Source organism: Chelonia mydas, chromosome 1 (genome assembly GCF_015237465.2).
Source record: "Chelonia mydas isolate rCheMyd1 chromosome 1, rCheMyd1.pri.v2, whole genome shotgun sequence".
In the NCBI taxonomy this organism is placed as follows: domain Eukaryota; kingdom Metazoa; phylum Chordata; order Testudines; family Cheloniidae; genus Chelonia; species Chelonia mydas.
Genome location: NC_057849.1, coordinates 50,607,057 through 50,628,772, shown reverse-complemented (window position 1 = coordinate 50,628,772; position 21,716 = coordinate 50,607,057). Strand labels below are relative to the sequence as shown.

General features: G+C 42.6%; 1 protein-coding gene across 7 annotated transcripts in view; it reads right to left on the bottom strand.

The window, feature by feature from the left end:
* NBEA (neurobeachin) overlaps positions 1 to 21,716 on the bottom strand; it is an 837,833-nt gene that overhangs the window by 91,889 nt on the left and 724,228 nt on the right. For all 7 annotated transcript variants that reach the window (XM_027833036.3, XM_043531828.1, XM_043531837.1 and 4 more), the window contains one exon: positions 3,337 to 3,456. In XM_027833036.3, the coding sequence (XP_027688837.2) occupies positions 3,337 to 3,456 (120 nt within the window). The remainder of the gene's footprint in view (positions 1 to 3,336; positions 3,457 to 21,716) is intronic.

Here is a 21,716-nt window from a genome sequence, read left to right as displayed (position 1 = left end):
TGGGAGATGGGGTGGCATCCTTGGTTGATCTCACCACCCATGCTGTTGTCCACAAGTCTTTTCTGTTGGTATCAAAGAGTGGGTTCCAATGTAGATGTGTAGGGGAACCCTGCACAACAATAGACAAGACTGAAGGGAGGTCTCCTTCCTCCTCCTCAGTATCTTCAAATGGGAAGGAGAGGCACCGGCAGAAAATGCTGGTGAATCCGGTGGTACCAAAGAGTGATGGTACCCTCGGAACTAGAATCTTGGTACTAAGAAGTGTTTGGTACCTACAAACCATGGAAATTCTGGTTCATCTGCCAATTTCAAGTCTTTCAAGCACCTAAATTCCTGTTGTACCATATGGAGGACTGATACTAACATAGTAGTCTACTTGGTTATTGCAGCAGACACTGCCGTAGGTTTACAGCATACTAAAATTGGTACCGATGGTGTCTGATGTTTCTGTTTGCATGATACCAAGGGCCCTGACTTGGCAGGTACTGATGATGGAGCTGTGCTCAATGGTTCTGGTCGAGTTCTTATCCCTACCTTCCTTGTAATGTGTAGATGGTACCGAGGCTCAGCTGGAGCTGTGTTTGTCCTTCAAGCTCCAGAACCTTCCAGCCCCATCAGTACCAAGAGGAATCATTTTCCTCTATGGTACTGAGCTGAGAGGTCAAGGCTTCTGAGCCCATCAAGCTAGCGGGGGACTGAGGTCTTCTGGAAACAGGCTCCTTATGAAGGGAGTCAGAGCTCCTCTTCTTGAGAGCCTGTGCTGGTATCTCTAGAGTCTTCCCATTCATAGGGGAGACTGGAGGTGAGGTCAAAGGAGCGCTTGATCTGCCCAAAAACAGGTGTTCAGGGGGTCTCCTGCCATGATTCTGAAGCAGCCCCAACTTGATCTCCCAGTTCTTTCTTGCTGTGGATTTAAGGGCCAGGTGGAAGTTACACTTCTGGGACATGTGAGACTCTCTCAGGCAGCAGACACAATTACAGTGGCCATTGCTTACTGAGATTAGCCTCCCAGTAAGAGAAGGCAGTGTTTGAAACCTGGAGAGCTGGGCATGTCCTGCCAGGCAGGTAAGGATCCCTGAAGGGAGGGAGACGAACAAAGTTAATTCTCTCACTATTTAACTATCCACTAACTATTAATTATCTTTTGCTAAATTAATACTATAAACAAGAACTCTAGCCAAGGCACACTTAAGGCAGACACAATAAGACTTCATATTTGACTAAGGCAGTTCAGAAGAACCTGAGAATGATTCACCTGCAAAGCCCAATACAGCCTTGGTGCATGGCTCAAGGATGTATAGGATGCATGCGTGAGCCAAAGAGACTCTGCTAACAAAAAAAATTCTGATCAGGAGAGGCACATGCACATATGAAGGGGAGCACCCCAGGAACACTGCTCAAAGAAGAGAGCTTGATCATCGGTTCTCGTGAAGAGTCTGGCTGCAGCTTCACAATCTGGATGCAAACTACTACCACGGCCAGGTAGCTCTCATCTTGGTGGCAAAGTCTCTTGGACTTAGCCTTCTGACTGTCATATACATTAGAGGTACTAAGTTGACATTATGGGAAGCATTCTTTCTACAGTGATCTAGTGGGATGGATTCCTCCATAACTGAATGACAGCCAGATTGCTGGGGACAAGACTGAATGACTTGTGTGGCCCAAACTCATCAGTTCAGACTGACATCTCTCAAATCTTGTGAAGTAACCTGAATCTCAAAACATAGCAAAGTTTATTCCCTGAACTTCCTTAGAAGAGAACTGATTGGAATGCCCCAGTACAATGGTGTACCGAAGTGGAAGTTATATATACATTATATACACTGTTCCTGCTCTTTACAGGGATGAAAACATCTGTTCCGTTTTGGTAATAACTTAAATGAATAGGCAAATATAAACTCATGCTTCAGGACACTACCATAAAAGTATTTTAAGTGTTTCTGACCTCAACATGTTTCAGGTCTCTATCACCAATCACAAGTGGGGAAACAGAGCACAGAAAATATCTTGCCCAAGGTTACACACAAAGAACAAGAAACATAACTGTGCAAAGTGAAATATTTGAGAACTTAGTCAACTTAGGCCGGGTTTAGTTGAAAAGACAAAAGCAAAACACACTTTAAATTTGAAGAAACTGCTACACATTTTTATACAGAAGAAGCTCATTTGAAATTCCAACCCAACAGGCACTGAGTTCCTCACTTTGTACTATACAGTATGTAAAACATCACAGATGTCCATGGAACACACATAAATAAACTAAGCCTCTTCCATCTCATTGTATATTTGTTTCCTCAAGTTAAGGCAGAAATCCAATTAATAAATAATGTTGTAGTACCTAGATATGCAGAACAAATGGTATATAAGATCACAAACTCTTCTGAGACACTTGTAATGTTCACACAAAAAGAGGTCCAGAATAAAAAAAGAATAGCAACTCTATAGTCCCTTTGTTTTGTCAGGTCAATTCAGATTCCTAATGTTAATATAATCTTGGTGTTTATACTTAATAATCTCAGTGGCAGTAATGGAACAATAAAACCTCTTTTAAAATTGCTTTAAAAAGAAAAGCATGCACAATTAATATGGATGCTCCAGCTTTTGAATACAACCTTATTACTAGAGAAAATGAGAATCAGGAAGGGATCTTATTGTTTTACATATTGGAAGATATGGGCTTCCTTTTGACAAGGTCCCATGTATATGTACAATAACCCTTTGTATTTAACAATAGGTAAGTAATAACAACAGTAAAATTACCCTGCTCTCCAGCTGTTTCTGTATATTGTGTAGATGTTGGTTAATCTAATGCGTATTGTTGCATAATATCCCCAGGCACAGTCAAGTAAAAGCTAAAGCTGTACAAAAAAGCCTACATTTTAAATGGGTCTTGTCATTAATGCTTTATTAATTGCCCCAGGCAATGCAAACCCAGAGCTAGGCAAGCTATAACAATATGACACTTTAAGGTCAAATCCAATTTCTGCTGCGTTTTATGGACTGGGCCAAATATTGAGTTAACAGCAGGAAAGAACAATTTATTGGGCTTTTTTCATATTCTGAATTAGATCAGTTTTTTTGTGGAAACAAAACAACTTTTAAACCCTTAACATCATAGAATCGTTGACTGTTTTCTATTATGGCAACAGTATTTTCTAACAGTCACCTACTTAAAGTATGTATAATATATGGGGTTTTTATATAAAGGGACTAAATAAAAAAGCTTCTATAAGCCTATGTGAAACAAAACATCATTAATGAAAATGCATAAACTATAGCTCCACATTATGTAACACAACACATTACATGAATTAATATATGTAAAATTAAACCTACCTTCACATCTGAGGTATCTCTTTGGCTGTTTCTCCAAGATCTTGCCACTGAAGAGAAGGTTCGATCTGGATGGTCAAATTTTGCATCATTTGCATTAAGAAAGAATGTTGTGAAGGGCTCCTATGACCAAACAAATGAATACACATGTAACACAACAGTACAGCAGAATGGATCACACAGCAGTTTCCTAATGAAATATGAGAAATTTTAAAGTTTAAAATGAAAACATAAGAGTAGAATAATATTTGGCATCTCATTTTACACACACACACACACACACACACACACAATTATTTTGGTAATGAATTTTGCACCATACAAATCTGATTGCTGGAATGGAAGGATACAATATTGCATACTCTGTCATAAGACTACTGTTGCCATGATAATTGGCAGGCAGGTATGCTCTGGTATGACTTCCATTGAAATCACCGTAAACACTCTCTTTGTTACATATATTACTATGCCTGATCTGAACAGCACAAGACTGTGCATTCAAATTAGATCACATGAAAGCACCTACACAATTTTTATTTTCATATAATGCCACAGTCTATGCCTGTTTTCTTCTCAGTTGGTAGGATTGGGGGTGGAGATATGGTGACGCTTTTGACAGGTTACTAAGATGGGCAGGGGTCTGGCTTTATTGTTATTTTTGGGGCAGCTGATTGAATGAGGTATGGATTTTATTTTGTTCTATGAAATATTGATTCTTTGTTCATGGTAATGAGTGAAATATAAAGATAAATAACTCAGAGCCAAGGAAGGACACTAAAAATCAAAATAAATGAATGAATGCCATCATTTTATTTTTTTATATTATGCTATTCTGAACAGCTATGATACACTCTACCAAACTAGGATTCTATATCTTCAAGAAATATGCTACGAAGGGTTTAGCTCAGAGGTGGGCAAACTACGGCCCGCGGGCCACATCCTGCCCGCAGGACCCTCCTGCCTGGCCCCTGAGCTCCTGGCCTGGGAGGCTAGCCCCCCTCCCCTGCAGCCTCAGCTCACTGTGCCGCTGGCGCAATTCTCTGGGGGCGGGCCGGGGCTGGGAGCTCCTGGGGCAGCGCAGCTGCAGAGCCCAGCCTGACCCGGTGCTCTGTGCTGCATGGTGGCGTGGCTGGCTCCAGCTGGGCGGCGCGGCTGTAGCACCGCCAGCCACCGGTGCTCCAGGCAGTGTGGTAAGGGGGCAGGGAGCGGGGCGGTTGGATAGAGGGCAGGGGAATTCAGGGTGGTGGTCAGGGGGTGGGGGTGTGGATAGGGGTCGGGGCAGTCAGAGGGCAGGGAACAGGGGTCCCGGGGGGGCAGTCAGGAAGGAGAGAGTGGGTTGGATGGGATGGCGGGGGCCAGTCAGGGGCAGGGGTTCCAGGGGTGGGCAGGCGCCAGGGAGAAGGGGTGGTTGGATGGGGCAGGGATCCCAGGGGGCAATCAGGAATGAGAGGAGGGGTTGGAGGGGGTGGCGGGGGGGGCAGTCAGGGGACAGGGAGTGGGGGGGGATAGATGGGGCAGGGGTCTCGGGGGGGACCATCAGGGAACAGGGAGGGTTGGATGGGGCATGAGTCCCGGGGGTCCATCAGGGCGAAAGAAGCAAGGGGGGTGGATAGGGGGCAGGGGCTGAGCCACACCTGGCTGTTTGGGGAGGCACAGCCTCCTCTAACCGGCCCTCCATACAATTTCCAAAACCCGATGTGGCCCTCAGGCCAAAAAGTTTGCCTGCCCCTGGTTTAGCTCTATTTGTTATCGGTATGTTATCTATGCTGTGGAACATGCATCAGAACAAGACTTGTGTATAACTAAGTCACTGTGTAACCTATATACACATCTCCCTAATTCCCCACTTATTGTTTGTGCCTCTGACTTGTGTCATATCAACCATTAGATAAAATAGCAACTATTAAATTTAAACATTTTTACAAAAAAGGACTGTATCCCAGAAAGCACTAAATTCTCAAAAGGTGTGATAGTAGATAACTGTTAGGGGGGTCAAATTGAACATGACATCCCAGTGTGATGCTACAGCTACAAGGATGAAGATTTCCTTACTTGTTCTCAGCCTGGGAGCCTGGCCTTACTCCTCAGTGTCTGTGAAGATGAGTATATTAACCCATTATACTGTATAGGATATGATATTCTTCCTGCTGTCTAGCAAATAATTCCAAATGATGGAATTTTAATTCTATCCTTTTCTCTTTTAAATGCCTAGGAAATTATGCACACACAAAAAGACATTAAAGGAATGCAGGTTGCAGAGCAAAGGCACTCTAAACCCTAGTAATGGCAAGTTTCCCCATGCATATTTGTCCATGCAACTTTGAAGCTCCCAATAAAGTCTGAATTAAAATAATCACATACTGTTTTGGTTTCAGGACCCTAATACATGTTGCACAGTAAATAGTCCAGAGGATTTCCCACCTCGTTATTGTGGGAGTCAGACAGGAAGCGACAATGAGGCAGAGAACCACATATTAAAGCAGGGGTAGCCCAAGGGCCAAATACAAACTGCCAGATACTTTTGAACGGACCCTGAAATCTTTTTATTTACTTATTATTTTCATTATTATTTTTGTATTTTCTCTGGCGTCTGGACCTTGACCAAAAAATTTGTACCTTGACAAAATTGACTCCCACATATTAAAGTGAGGATAAAAAATATTCAACACTGGCACATTTGCTGAGCATTGTCATAACACCAGACAATCAGAATGCAGATAGGAACAGAGTTAAACTTGGGAGGGCAACTTCAACTTTGATGTGTCCATCAGAGCACTTTGGATTGCTTTACCTGGAGACCTTCATGTATGAAATAAGTATCCAGTGGATTCACATTACATGTTTTAAATTAAAGACCATTCTTATTTTGGTTTACAATTGAAAAAGCATTCTGTAATACTTACAATGGCAAGTTTTGCAAACTATGCCACTTTCCATCCTATTGACCCTGTGAACTTTAGATCTTATTAACCCTGCTTTCTAAAAGCCCCAGCCTATCTTTTTTTTTTTTTTTTTTTTACATTTATACTTTAATTTGATTTGAAGACCATTGGGAAACAGTTTATTGATGGATGCTGAAATCCGAAGCAGTTGATGGATTAAAAAAAAAAAAGCAGAAGCCAGAAATATGATATAGTTACAGTAAATTATGTAAAAACATTAATCCAAAATTCCATGACATTATTTTAAGCATCTGAGACAAATATACAAAAGCAAGAAAATTCACAGTCAAGGATTAAACCTGTAATAGTTGAGCACTACAGGGTGCCCTATTACGTTATTCTGCTATGACCTGTTGTGCCTATCTTTGTGAATGCCTGAGAACTGCCAGAGCAGCTGTGGTGTGGGGGTAGGAAGAAAAGAGCGAGGGTGGGCTTCCTTCAATGACATCACCACTTCCCTGGATCCAGCATCCCATCTCATGTGGCACGCACTTTCACAATTCCCGGGGATGAGGAGACGAGAGAGAGACAGAGAGATGGGGCAGGTTACCCGATCATCCCCCAGACCCAGTCATTGCCCAAGTGTCCTATCTCCCACACAGGGACATGATTTGGGACAGATGTTCCTCCACTCCTGGTTGGAAGGAGGTAAGAGAGCCACACCAGGATCCCCTGTATCCCCATATCTCTCAGATCCAGTACATGGTCCCAGTAACTCATACCCACCTCTGAGGGCACCACAAGGACTAGAGCCCCCATGTCTGGGAATGGGAGAAAAAGAGGCAGGCCGAGCTCCCCCTGTCCACCCTCTGAACCTCGCATATGGCACCAGTGCTCCAACCCCCTATGCTAGGATAACAGCTTCTTCATGCTGCCAGCTAATGTAGTAAGTCCTGAAGCTCAAGTGGTAGAAGTCTGCCACAGTGCTGAAGGCTCAAAGTTCAAACCACACTGATAATAAAGGGCGCTGAGGGACTGTTACAGTCACACATAATAGAAATTATTTTTACCTAGGAAATTACATGTAAAAAAGTATGTTAAAAGAATATTATTTAGACTGCAACATAAAGTACTCAAAAGTTAGGAAATTGCAGGTTTGAGGTGACCCCTACAACCTAAATTCAGCTCACGCTTTAAGTACATGATCATATGCTATTTTTTCCACAGGTCCCCGGCCTCATTCAGTGCACAGACTGGACACACAAAAGGGCCAAATTAAGGTTGCATCAGCAACCATTAATCTGGCATTTCCTAATTGTTTAGTGCTTGACTCTGCAACCTCAGTAACACTCCTTTAACGCAGTTCCTCACAGCATCGTGGAGGTACAGTTGGGGCAAAGAAGACTAGGATTTGTAGTTATTGGTTGTATGGTGGGAGTCCCATAAAACTCCATTGGACACAGTTACATGTCTAGTGTGAGAGTTGGGTGAGTGTACATCACCTGTATCTTGCGTTAAGGTAATAAAGTTGTGGCCCGCCATTTAAAATCCATTCTAATGTCTGCCTTTCAGTTACCTGCATATCCTGAGTAATTCTGTGGAGCTCAACAAAATTTACTTGCAAAATCCTATATCTCCCTGTCTAACACAGTGCAACCCATTTTAATGTGCTAAGGTTGCAAATCTACACACACAAATATCAGGACATTAAAAAGTTAACGTATATTGTCCACATCACACATATGCACTCTTTTTGATTATTGAATAGGCTATTGTTGTACACTTTCTACTGTGAGTACAATATGAGGAATTTAAAGATGCTCTTACTGACTTAGGGCCTGATTCAATATCCACTCAGTTTAACTGAAAGCCTATTAGCTTCAATGGACATTGGATCAGATCTTTAACTTTTTCAAATACCCTGTCTTATTTGTTTACTAGTAAGAATCAACTATTATAAAGCAGAAATTTAAAATTTTAATGTCTACATCTGTTCTACTGCATTACATATTGAAGGCGAGATCTACACTATCTGGGGAGTCTCCGTGTGTTAAATCTAACTTGCACCACTGTATTATATCAATGACACCATAGGTGCACACATTCTAAGATAGACTCACACAAACTGGCACTTTTCCACAACAGTCAGATATGAAAAGAACATGCAGGTTAAAGGTCAGCTTCAATGAGAACAACAGGGCTGTGGACCTGGGAAAGGCAAACTTTTTATCTCATCATCCCAATGGTCATCACAATGTATTTACTACTGAGTAATGGATTTTATTGAAATGTGTCCATAAATTGTGTTAACTTGGGCTGATTTTTATCATACTATTAGTATGTACCTGTAAAGCTGGTGGGTTGTTTTTTTCTGAAATCTATTGTCAGGTTAGTTAAATCTCTATTCAAGAGCACCTAACTACAGCATATATTTACATTTTAATGAAAACAACACAAAAAAGAAGCCAGGAGACTTCAAAAATCAGCTGAAGGAACAAAACAGGAAGATCTAGTATCACAGGATAGAAGTTTGAAAACAAATGTCCTGCACTTCCTTTGTTTTTACGTTACTGTACATTTTTACTGAAGCAGATAACTTATATGGCACAAAGTCTATGAAAATATTTAGACCAAGGTCTCACGAAAACAAACAACTGAATTAGGCTGTAGGATTGTCTGGCTTCAAATACAGTGCTGGAAACTCTTAGCTGATAACTTTGTGGTGCTTGGTGTACTATAAATATCAATGCTTCTGTGATGGAGATTTGTACCAGCTTTGTTTCAGTTTTTGGAGAATGACAGACTGAGGAGGAACACAGTAACAGGGAAAGAGTTACCCACGCAAACCTATGAGATTTTTTTCATGCCCCTTAGTAGTTGGGATGCATGTGCTCCTAACGAAGTGCACTTTATAGATTTAATCATAATCATGTCATCTGGAAATATCTTCAAAATGGCCAAACATTTCTTCTATGAAACCATAAATTTCTTCCATGAAACCAACCAAACCTACCCTCCATCGCAAACCAGCAGACAAAAAGAACCAAGGCTACACTTGAAATTCATGGCCACACTGAAGACTTTCAGGATGTATGTAAAATGCATGCTCTACTATGTCTGATTTTTTGTTTTGGTGAACATCAAGACTGTTGTTCCTCAAGGCCAATTGATCTCAGGCAATAATATCTTGACATTCACCCCAACAGACGTCTGGATATTTCAGATTTTCAGATTGGGTAATATTGCTATGTCTCACAACCACTTTAGGCTGTGCTTTTTTCCCCTTTGAATAACAAGAGCTTCTTAAGTTAACTAATCATTTCATATATAAAGATATGAACTAATTTTGTCACTGTGGTCCAATAGTCTCCATTAAACTGAACAATACTACAGTAATTCACTTTGTAATTACTATAAAGTTTACTAATTTAATCATTTTATTTTAATAGTTGCTTTTGAAAAATGATATTTTATTACGCTCTATAGTGTTGACTAATGTATGATGGTTAGCATACATACATATTATGCTGTTAACACTACCCACAATATATATTCCAAGCATTTAAGTAAACATATTATGATGCATTAGTATAGCAGTTATAAAGCCCAAATTGGCCTGTACCTTTGTTATAATCCTGTATACTTATACTAAGTATCCCATAACACCTTGCATTAGCTGAAGTAAGCCTTGGCTTGAGTAGATAGGAAAACTCTCAGGTTATTATCAGAATGCAGTCTAAAATGTACAATGTATTAGTTTAAATAGAGGTTAACTAGACATTAACTGCTTTTATTCTGTTTAGCATTAACAATTCTTAATTGTATAACTTTTATTCTATATTATCTCGGGTTGGGAGAGTTTCTGGGTCAGCTGTACCACTCTCGTGAGTGGATGTAAACAACTCTGATGAGGTCTCATCATGCTGAACTGACCTTTAAGCTGTATCAATTTTTAGGGTATTCTTGGGAGATGAGATGACGTGTCCCAGAGTTTATACCAAAAGATTTTAAGACGTATCGGGGCAGTTGTTTTCATTGTAATATGTTCCACTTATTAGCAACCCCTTGGTTTCCAGCAAAAAGTTGCCATTATCTGACAGTTGCCCAATAAGTGCAAGACAGGCTTGTGGGGCTGCAGCCAGGGAAGGAAGCACCGGGACTTGCCTTCATGGGCTGCCTGTGGGTGGGGCAGCAGTGAGGAAGAGGCTGCAGCTTGGATGACAGGGCCTTTCCACAAGAAGGAGAGACTGTCCAGGGCAGCAGCAGTGCCACTGGGAGTTTACAGAGCTGCACAGTGCCTCTCCCTGTGGGTAGGACAACAGTGGGGAGAAATACTGTGCAGCTCTGCAGGCTCCCAGCAACCCCATGCCCTGTGGAAAGCCCTGGCACCCAGGCTATAGCCACTTTCCCCATTGCTGCACTGCCCAGAGCCTCCCCGCCCAGCCCACAATGCCAAGATTCTGTCCAGGGCTCCCTCATCGGGCAGGAGGTGGGTGCTCTAGCGCCTTATCTCCTGTGCAGTCCCAGGGCACAGGCAGGTTTGCAGGGCTGTAGCCAGGGAAAGCACATCCCACCGCTTCCTTTCCTGGCTGCAAACCTGCCTGCAGCCGGGGCCTTTCTTCCTCCAAAACTTCCCATAAGCTGCATGCTATTGCCAATATCTGTATGCCATTAACACTAAAGATGGGATTAGTTCACAACAAATGCTGGTATTAACTGGAAGTTGTTAATATCAGAGTTGCTCTTAAGTGGCATCTAATGAAGGTTTGGATCAGTAGCAGAATGGAGGTGAAAGCTATTGACACCATAAGAGTGGATAGAGTCAGGGACAAGATCTGAAAGGCACTGAAAGTAAGAAAAGTCCAACGTATTAGAGAAGGGTGAACCAGTGGTGGAATGCAGAGAGGGGGTGATTGTCACAGTGATGAGCTAGAGAGATTTTTTTAACAACATTGTTTTGAATTGACTTGAAGGGAGCATGATTGCGTCTGTCAGTGCCAGAAAGGAAGAAGTTATAATAGACAGGACACAAGTAGAACACTTACCATTTCAAAAAATGAATTAAGAATAATACCTAAAAAGAATAAATAAAACCCAAACTATTATGTTCTGCATGCAAATTGCTAAGTCCAGAAGTCCCAATACATATCTGAAGCCCACAAATCACAGTTTCATGGTAGTAATTACCTGCTTCTTTATACACGCTCTCCTCAACCTCTCATACAGTCTTTGATACTGTGGATCTATCCCTCTTCTCTTTTCTTTCTTTCCTTTTATTTCCCTAGGTTTCTTCTACTCTGTACTATTTTTGTTCTCTTCCTACTTTGACCACCTAGCTCCCAGCACACTTTGGTAATTCCTCTTCCTCCTCCTTCCCCCCTCATTTTTTTCTTCTTTTTCTCACAGTACCCATTCTTGGGCAACTCATTCTGCTCCATGGATTTAGCTACCACATTCACTGGTCTCTCTCTCTCTGTCCCCTCTTTCTGCATCCGATGAAGTGAGCTGTAGCTCACGAAAGCTTATGCTCAAATAAATTGGTTAGTCTCTAAGGTGCCACAAGTACTCCTTTTCTTTTTGTCCCTTCTGTGTAATCCTGTATCTCCAACATCTCCTCCTGGTGCCCTGCCAATTTCTCAATCTACAAATTGAGCTCAACTTTACTCCATTTGACCACAGACAACTCATTTACACTCCTTGACCTAAGATTGCAAACTCCTTGGTATATTTCATTCTTACGTAGTCTTCTTCCCTCACAACTCTTGTCAAATCTTATCACCAGCTCCCAAATCCACCACTTCCTCTATGTCCTAACTAGTAAACCTTTGTTTTATCCCTTATCTATCAACTTACAGCTCTTCTTCCTTGGTTCTATGCTACAGCCAAAATCATCTTCTGCAATTACCATTCTGACCATATTACCCCCCATAGTCCTAATGCCCTTTTACTATCTCTTTACACATCTGTCCCAAAGTCTTTATTCTTGCTTTCCACACTATAGAGAACTCTGATCACAGTTTGAGTTTCTTCCTTCTCTTCTCCCTTTTCACTTTGCCCCCTCTCTCCCTCACTTCCTTTGTTTCCTTCCATTCATGACTGCTTTTTTTTCTTTTTTGGCATGCCATTCCCTGTGCTGGGAACACTCTATTATCCCTATGTGCTCTCTCTTCTCTAAATACTTCCTCAAAATTCACTTATTTTGGTTATCTTGCCATCACTGGTCTCCTCTTTGGCACCATCTACCCCCTCTCTAACATATAACTACATTAAAGTATTTTAAAACAAGAGAAAATCATGAAACAAAATAATTATCTTAATCCTTGAAAATAACACTATCCTGCAAGCAGTTTCTTTCATTCTTTCTCCTTGTTTCCTCTTTCTCTTCCCTATGGTCTTATTATATCTCACTATGTTACTTGTCAGATTTATATGGCAAGACCATCAAGGCAGGTACCTGGCCCTCTTCTTTCTTGGTTAGTGCTAAATAAACAACAACTATAATAATAATGACAAGATATTAGCTTAATATAAGAAGTGAGTACTTCTTTGTGTATTGTACATTCAGTCAATAAGAGGAAGTTACTCATGTTATGCAGTGATGATGGTTCTTCGAGATGTGTATCCCGATGGGTGCTCCATTGTAGGTGTATCAGCGCCCCTTTGCCTCTAATCGGAGAATTTTGGTAGCAGTGTCCGCTGAGCCGGCACATGTGCTCTCCCTCCCTCATGGTCTGCCTAGAGGCTATCGGGCACTGCATGGGCGAACTCCCCTCAATTCCTTCTCTGTTGCAGAGCTCTTATGGAGAACTCTGAAGTAAAGGGGAGGAGGGGAGGTACACACACCTCAAAGAACCATTGTTACTGCACAAGGTAACTAACTTCCTCTTTTTCTTCAAGTATTGTCTCTATGGGTGCTCCTCTGTTGATGATTCCCGAGCAGTAACCATCACTGGAGGCTGGGACTTCAGAGTGGAGTCTGTTACTACAGAGAGTACTGTAGAGTTGAAGATGCCATCAGATTCTGAATTTCCAGTGATCGCATAATGTTCTGCGAAAGTGTGGGTAGAGGCCCAAGTTGCTGCTCTCCAGATTTCCATAATAGGGACATCTTTAAGAAATGTGACCAAGGTAGAAATTGATCTCATGGAGTGCATACAGACTCTGGATGGAGGCAGCAGGTTGTGCCCTTGATAACAATGATTAATGCAACCAGAGACCCATTTGGATAGTGTTTGAGCCAATACTGTGCAGTGTTTGAATCTTTCCACAAGTGAAAGGAAGAGTTTAAGGGACTTCCTGAAGTCCTTAGTCCTGTCCAAGCAGAATGCTAATGTTCTTCTAACAGCTAGCATATGCAGAATCGCCTCCCTGATGTCACAATGAGGTTTTGGGGAAAAAAACAGGAAGATGGATCTGTTGATTCATATGGGAAATGGAGGCAACTTTAAGGAGAAACTTGGGTTCAGCCTCAGAGTTACTTTGTCTTTAAAAAAGACTGCACGGTAGGTGTGCCATCAGGGTTGCTATTTCTCCTATGCAGCTAGCTGAGGTGATGGCAATAAGAAATGCTGTATTCATGGACAGGTGTAAGAGAAAGCAAGCTGCCATTGACTAAAAGGGAGGTTTAGTCAAAGCCCTGAGAACTAGGTTAAGATCCCAGGCTGGAGTGGATGGTCTTACAAGCAGGCAGAGATTTCCAGTGCCCTTAAGGAATCTATGTGTCAGTGGGTGAGCATCCATCTACCTGGTGGTGGAAAGCCATTTTCTCCACAAGATGTACCTTAAGGGAGCTGACTGAGAGTTTTGATCTCTTGAGTCTAAAACGTAGTGTAAAATCAGAGGGAGAGAAGATGAGGTTGGGTCTATGTGCTTAGGATGACAACAGACTGGGAATTGTTTCAATATTGTAGGTGAGTACACTGAGTGGTCAACTCTGGGCTGTATAGCAACACGTCTTTCACCTCACCAGAGCATTCTGCCTCTAAGCCTTAGAACCAAGAAGGAGCCAAGCCTGGAGGTGTACTCGCAGGTTGGGGTGAAGGATCATCTCATGGTTTTGAGAGGAATGGGCCAAAGAGGAACTGGAGGGCATATTGCCTTTTGTGTCAGGTAAGGAAACCAGACTTGTCTTGGCCAGGAGGTGCAATCAAAATAACTCTTGCTTTGTCTCACTGAATTTTCAACAGATAGAAGAGGAAACTAGATAGAATAGGAAACTGGGGAAAGGCATATAAGAGGTCCCCATCCGATGGGAGGATGAGGGCATCTCCCAATGAATGTTTCCGCAAGCTGGCCCTGGAGCAATAATGAGGACATTTCTTGTTCCAGTAAGTAGCGAAGAGATCTGTAAGTCACGGTTCCCCAAAGGGTGAATATATCTTGAAGCACTTCTGAGTTCAGTTCCCATTCAGGGTCATGAGAAAAATTCCAATTGAGACTGTCAGCTGTCACTTTCCGTATCCCTGGCAAATAGACAGCTGAGATGAACACATTTTGATGGTTACACCAATTCCAAAATTTGAGTGCTTCCATGCAGAGGGAGGGAGATCTGGCATCCCATTGCCAATTTGTGTACAACATACAGGTTACATTGTCCATCATGACTTTTGTGTGGGTGTTCTTGATGAAAGGCAGAAAGGTGCACAGATGTTCCTTAGCTCCAAAAGATTGATATGGAGGGTCACTTACTTCTGTGGAAGGCCACTTGCCCTGAACCTTGTGGTTGTGTAGATAAGCTCCCCAGCCTATTAGGGAGGCATCAGTCTGTGAGTCTGTGTAATGGAAGGAATGCTCTCACTTGTACTGCATCGAGGTTGACGCTGATAAACTCCAGTCGCTGTACTGGGGTTAATGCACTGCTATGATGGAGAAAACCTTGGAGAATATCCTGACTGGAGCAGTCTGTACTGATAATGGTCCTGCCCAAAGGTTAACTGTAGGAATCTCCTGTACTATGGTTGTATTGAGATATGGAAGTCGACATCTTGTAGGTTGAGGGCTGGAAATCACTCTCCTTGCTCTAGAGCTGGAATAATGGCTGCTAGCATGACCATCTTGAATGTCTCTGCCTATCCATTTTTGTTTAATGCTCTTAGATCTAGAGTGGGCCTCCAATTTCCTTTCGCCTTGGGGATCAGGAAATAATGGGAGTAAAACCCCTTGCTCCTGAGCTGCACCAGGACTGGTTCTATGGTCCCTAGGTATAAAAAATGATCTATTTCCTGATGAAGTAAGTTATCATGAGAATGGTCTCTGAAGAGGGTTGGGATGGGGGAGGGACATGAATTGAATGCCATAACCCTTCAAAATAATCTCTAGGACTCATCTGTCAGAGGTGATATTCTCCCAACTGCTGTGATAGAGGGCCAGGCGACTTCTGAAGGGGCGTGACAGTTCTGTAGATGGCAGCTGTGTTGCAAGGAATAATTGTTCGGGACCTCAACCAACCCGTTAAAAGAGCTCAGAAAAGGTGGTCTGAAAGGTTGCAGATTGGGGTGCTGACTGCTTCTGCTTTTGAGCCCTGGTACTGAGTAATGGGGATTGCGGTTTTTCCCCAACCATCAGGTCTCCAGAGTACCAGAGCTCATGCGGAACCATAGGTTCACTCGGTACCACAGAGGAGTGTCGGTGGTACTTTGTCGGTACTGATGGTTGAGAAAGTGCAGAGCACTCTCTAGATGAGAGTTTTGTCGCACCCAGTAGCAAAAGTTTTCTTAGTGCCTCTTTTTTAGAGACGGTAAGGTAATTGCCTTCCCCTGGTTACTGCGGCCCTGGAACTGAGTAACGGGGATTGTGGTTCTTTCCCCAACCATCAGGTCTCCAGGATACTGGAGCTCATGCAGTACCGTGGCTCACTCAGTACCGCAGAGAGTGTCTGTGGTACGTTGTCAGTACCGAAGGTTGAGAAGGTGCAGAGTACTTCCTAGATGGGAGTTTTGTCACAGCTGGTACTGAAAGTTCTCTCTGTGACCCTCATTTAGAGATGGCATGGTAATTGTCTTTGTCCGTGGGGGAGTGGTACAGCTGCCTCAGAGCCTGAGCCCCTGGCTTCTCCAGGCGGTGCAGCAGAGCTCACAATGGAGGCCCCCTTCTGGGAACCATGCTTCAGAGCTGCTGGTGTCATCGATAGCAAGGTGGCCCACTGGGGAACCCCTCTGGCTGGCCAACGACTCAGAGCCCATTTTTTCTAGCCTTTACAGGGGGAGAGTGTTGGGTTTTTTTCCATGACTCTAACCCATTTGAAGTTAAAGGCTCTAGGGATGATCTGGGGTCAACACTGGAGACTGAAGTGCCTTCTCCATAAGAGGAGTTTTAACTCCAGCTCCCAGTTCCTGAGAGACTGCAGCTTTAGCTTGGCAGGGGAAGCATTTCTGAGGGATATGGGAGTCTCCCGGACACCAGCCACAGTGAGAGTGCCTGGCTCACAGGCGCCAACTTTTGTTGGTGCCGGTGGGTGCTCGCGCCCCCCCTGCCCCTATTGGACGCCTCCCCAAATCCCCGCCCTGCCCCTGCCTCTTCCCTGAGTGTGCTGCATTCCTTCTCCTCTCCCCTCCCCCGCAGCGCTTGCAGCACAGAACAGCTGTTTTGCGGCACAAGCGCTGGGAAGGAGAGAGGAGAAGCAGGAAGTGGCGGCGTGCTCAGGGGAGGAGGCGGAGGTGAGCTGGGACGGGGAGCTGCCGGTGGGTACAGAGCACCCACCAATTTTTTCCCATGGGTGCTCCAGCCCCGGAGCCACCCATGGAGTCGGCACCTATGGCTTGGCTGTTACAGGAATTGACTCCTTGCAGGAGAAACATCTCTTGGAGCCAGGAGAGCCGGGTATGCCCCTGGGTGCGAGGCTATCACCCTCTAGCAGTGAGGAATGCAGAAGAAAGTCTTCTTTTCCTCTTTTTTTGTTAACTGAAAAAACTTAAGAGTCTTTTTAATGCCACCCCTCCCCCCCCAGACACAGCAGGCAATTTAAACAAAAGTTCTTTTTTCCCCCCTTTAATCCCAATGGAACAAAAAGGAAACACTAACATTTAAGGAGAACAAAAGAAACAAAAACAACTACTACTTATGCTAATGATGCAGATAAGGAAGGGACAACTGCTTGCTCTGTTTGAGGCCAAAGGTGGTTGAGAAGGAACTGAGTGGGGGTCACCTGTACAGTGCTAGATAGCTTGTAGGCAGACCATGAGGGAGGGGAGAATGCATGTGCAGGCTTAACGGTCACTACTACCAAAAATCTCTGATTAGAGGCGCAGGGGCGCAAATACACCTACAGTGGAGCACCCATAGGGACACTACTCGAAGAAGAAGCAGAGTCTTCATATTAAGAACTTTCAGACAAACAAAAGGCGCTCTTTTCTTGAATACAGGCCAAAATTAGTAGGCAAATATGCAAATGAAATCGCTCTTTTAAAAACACTGGAGGAAGACAGTGTACAGGAACCATATGTGAATCACACAATGTATTCACAGTACATGAATAATTTAGCAACATTTAAGAAGAATATAGCAATCATCAAATACAGCAGTTTAATAGCCAACAAGTTCTTTCCCTGGGGTTTGGGAGAACTATACCCTGAATTTGTAGTGAGATGAACTCTTTGATCTAATATATATTAGGATTTTAAGATATATTAAAGAGGTTATTTGGTAAAATAACGCTCAAGACTGGCCTCAGGTTAATTGCTTTACCCTAAGCAAAGATAGATTTTGGTATTTTCCCTACTAATTGCTCCCTGTATTCCTCTTCCCACCAGCTCACTCAGAAACGTACGAGGTCATCTGTCGTCATTTCCTTCTCAGAACAATATCTCAGCTTCTGATCAGTCATGTGTAAGAAGTACTCTTAAAGTTCTTGAACAAACGCCAAAAAGCTAAAGATTCTTGGGCATATGAGAGGTGGACACTCATAGTTCATGACTAAGCAGAAACTTCTAACACCTTTTAGAAGGGAGTTGGTGGAGTTGACCACCACCACCAGAAAAAAGGATGTTGGAGCTGGCCCAACCGCAACAGCCAGTGCAGTCCGAGCACTATTCTAGTGTTTCTTCCCCAGACACATTGCCTTAAGTACCAGACTACTTAGCCTATGCCTAAGGCTACTCTTGATTATAATGATAAATGAAGTATGAAAAATGTTCAAGAAACCCTGTCATCACAAGCAAATGAAAAAAATATAAAACAAAAATACCATTATTTTCTGAGCACTGCATATAATGTTTTAGTTACTCCCGTCTTAACTCCCTCCAGCACAAAAACGATAACATTTAGAAAAAGTAGCAGTACAAGGAGAAAGAGAATAATGTTTCAAAGATTGTATATTTTTTAAAAGTATAATAGTGGTTATCTTGAAAAAAGTATAGCTTTTAGGTTTTTTTCTTCTGTGGACTGAGATTGTGGGACAAGAGTGTATATTAAAAGTTCTACAATCAATTAATAATTTACTGCTAAAATGGCACAAGGAAGTGGGTGTTTGTTTTTAAATAGAACAGTATGTGTGCATTGGGTGTTTATGACTTGAGTATGGGTAACTGCATTGATTAAAACAGTACATAGAGCAGACAGGCCAGTGCAAGTGTCTCAGGCAGCTCTGCCAATGCACCTCAGTCTCAACATGCAACAATCCACTGTTCTCTTCCTCACTCTCATTTGAACAGAGGCTGCCAAACATGCAAACTCATGTGATGGTTTGGGGAAAATATAAAATTGACTACACAGCTTATGAACGTTGGTTGATCACATCCAATGTCCTGATTATGACAAAGAGGTCAATGCAGCATCCAAAGTTTCAGAAGAAGGTGCAACTTCCCCAGATTGCATCAAGTCAACTGTGCTGTTCTGTATACAGGGTGAAGGCGGGCAGGGGATATATTTCCTGACCCTTTCAGAAAATTATCTCAAGTCACAGAATTTGATTATTGTAGTTTTCATAACTACACATGTTATACTCATAAAATTATCTAACCCTTTAAAAAAACAGTTAAAGTTTTTCTCAATTAGAAGGGTTTCAGAGTAGCAGCCATGTTAGTCTGTATTCACAAAAAGAAAAGGAGTACTTGTGGCACCTTAGAGACTAACCAATTTATTTGAGCATAAGCTTTCGTGAGCTACAGCTCACTTAATCGGATGCAGTAGAAGGGCATTTAATCTCACGGGCTTATTATGTGCTATGTCAAATAGCATTTATTTGTTCTAAATTTGCCAGCTATTAATTTCATTGAGTAACTCCTTGCTGGTAATATCATTGGCCAGGAAAAAAGGAAGGCCAGTGGTTTTTTTACTATTGCTTTTGTAATTTGGAACACAATTCTTTTTAAACTAGAAAATCCCAGTTTTAAAGCTACCATATTTTAATCTTGCCATATCTCTATTTCTGCCGCCCTTCAACATTTTACTTACTGTAGAATTTTCTTAGGGCCAGAGGACCAAAACTAGACCAGGACTCCTGAAAGCAGCACACCATTATCCAATGGAATTTCACTGTTCCCTTTTCTATCCACTGAGCATTCTATTTGCTTTATTAACTGCTAATGAACATTGGATACAGAGCTTCATTGAGCGATCCCCAATGGTATCTAAATCTTTTTCCTTAGGGGATCTGGCAAGTTCATGGCCCATAAGTATAGATAATAGAAAGTTTAGAGTATTTTTGCTAAAGTGCATTTCATTGCATTTATCCAATTTGAACTTCATTTGCTGTTGTGCTGCCCAATCTCCCACAGCATTTATGCCTATCTGGAATTTTGCACACTCCTTCACATTTTTTATTAATCAAAACAGTTTAGTGTCATCTGCAAATTTCAACAAACTTGTGTCCAATTCTCTAGTCAAATTAATTGACACTACTTCCAAAGCTGAACTCTGGAGAAACAGGCATTAGAGGAAAGATAATAAATATTTTCACTTGTAACCTAAGCAGGGATGAGTCCTATAACCGCAGATCTGAACACTCTATCATTGCCAATATGGGAAATGCACACTCTAGTCAGCAGGGTTGGATTTTGATGGTGACAGGAGCAATAGAGGCACCCCTTTGGTTTAGGGAGGTCTTTGGGTCAGGGAAGCATCCTCATCCTGTTTCTTCCCCTCCACCCCGAACTCTGCTGCTTGGATTTGGGTGGGGCATGATATTTGTGTTGGGTGGCGAGGGAAATAGGGTGTATATCGTAGTAGTGTCTGGGATGGGGCAAACTTTGGGCCATGGTCCCTGACTGATTGGCTCCCACCACCCCATTTTGGACAATTTAGGGGGCTTCCTGGATTTGAGCTGCCAGCTTCTGATGCCCTTAAGTTGCTCCACCCTTTCCTTGCTTCAGATAGATTCACTGGATCTCCTAGGATGTCAAGGGCTCAACTAATCACTTTTTTCAGGCCTTCAAGAGTTTTTCCCACAAGGTAGAACTTGCAAACTGTTTTGTGGGTGTTTTCACCTTGTTCTTGACACAAAAGAGGCCTGGCTGGTTCAGTTAGAGTACTGATTAATGCAAATTGTGGCTAGTTTCTAGTGAAGATTGCAGGGTAGCAAGGGTCATTTGGGGGACCTTCCAATTGTGGAATAACCAGGCATTGTTCTGGGGTATTGGCATGGAATGGCAGATATGTGCAGTCTTCAATGTTTGTGTACCTTGAAGCTCCTCTCAACTCAAGTCTCCAATTTCCTTCAAGGAAATGGGGGAGGAGTCTGGCTTTCCATGTCAGGTCCCATTGGCTGGCTGTGAGACAGGGTGGCAGTGTCTCATTATTGATACATCGTATGCAATCTGTTTTTGTTGGAGTAGAGTGCTGTTTTAACTCAAGTTCAGTAATTCTATAATAATTTAATTTTATAGTAATTCCATAAAGTTGAAGCCTTTAATCCATATTTCTATGTCTATGCCTCATTGCTCTGGTGTTCAGGCTGGATCCAAACTTTGTAGTTTGGACCCATTGCTTAATCCATTTATAAAGATTTATTTAATTTATTTAATGCCAGGTTTCCAGAAATGAAAGAACATTTCAGTACCTTAATGTGCTGTGCACATTTCAAAATATCTGAAAATATACACTTGTTTTTGATTCATTTGGAAATATACATTTTATTTTTCTGTCAGTGGGAATAAACCTTCAATTTCAGTGGCCCATAATTTTATGTCTGTTTCAGTATAAAACTTGAGTTCTATAATGACTGCATCACAACTAAGGTGGGGCAGAGTTTGTCTGGGCCTTACCCAGGAAGGACAGCTCTGCTTTATGTGGGGGGCAAGGAGGTCAGAAACTGCTATAAAAAAGGTGCTCAGTAGTCAGCTTTGCAGCAATGACTCTCCCCTGTCCCCCAGAATGTGAGGTCCAAAGGGCATAAAGGTATGAAACCTGGGTAGGGCAAGTCTCTTTGTTCACCTATACGGACCTCCATGGAGGGCGGTTGTTGCAGTACCGGCTCAAGAACAATGCAGCTGCTGGTGCCCCTTGATGATCACACATGGGACAATGGGTTCTTTCTCCCCAGTAGGGCTGCTAGGCAAGAGGCCATTT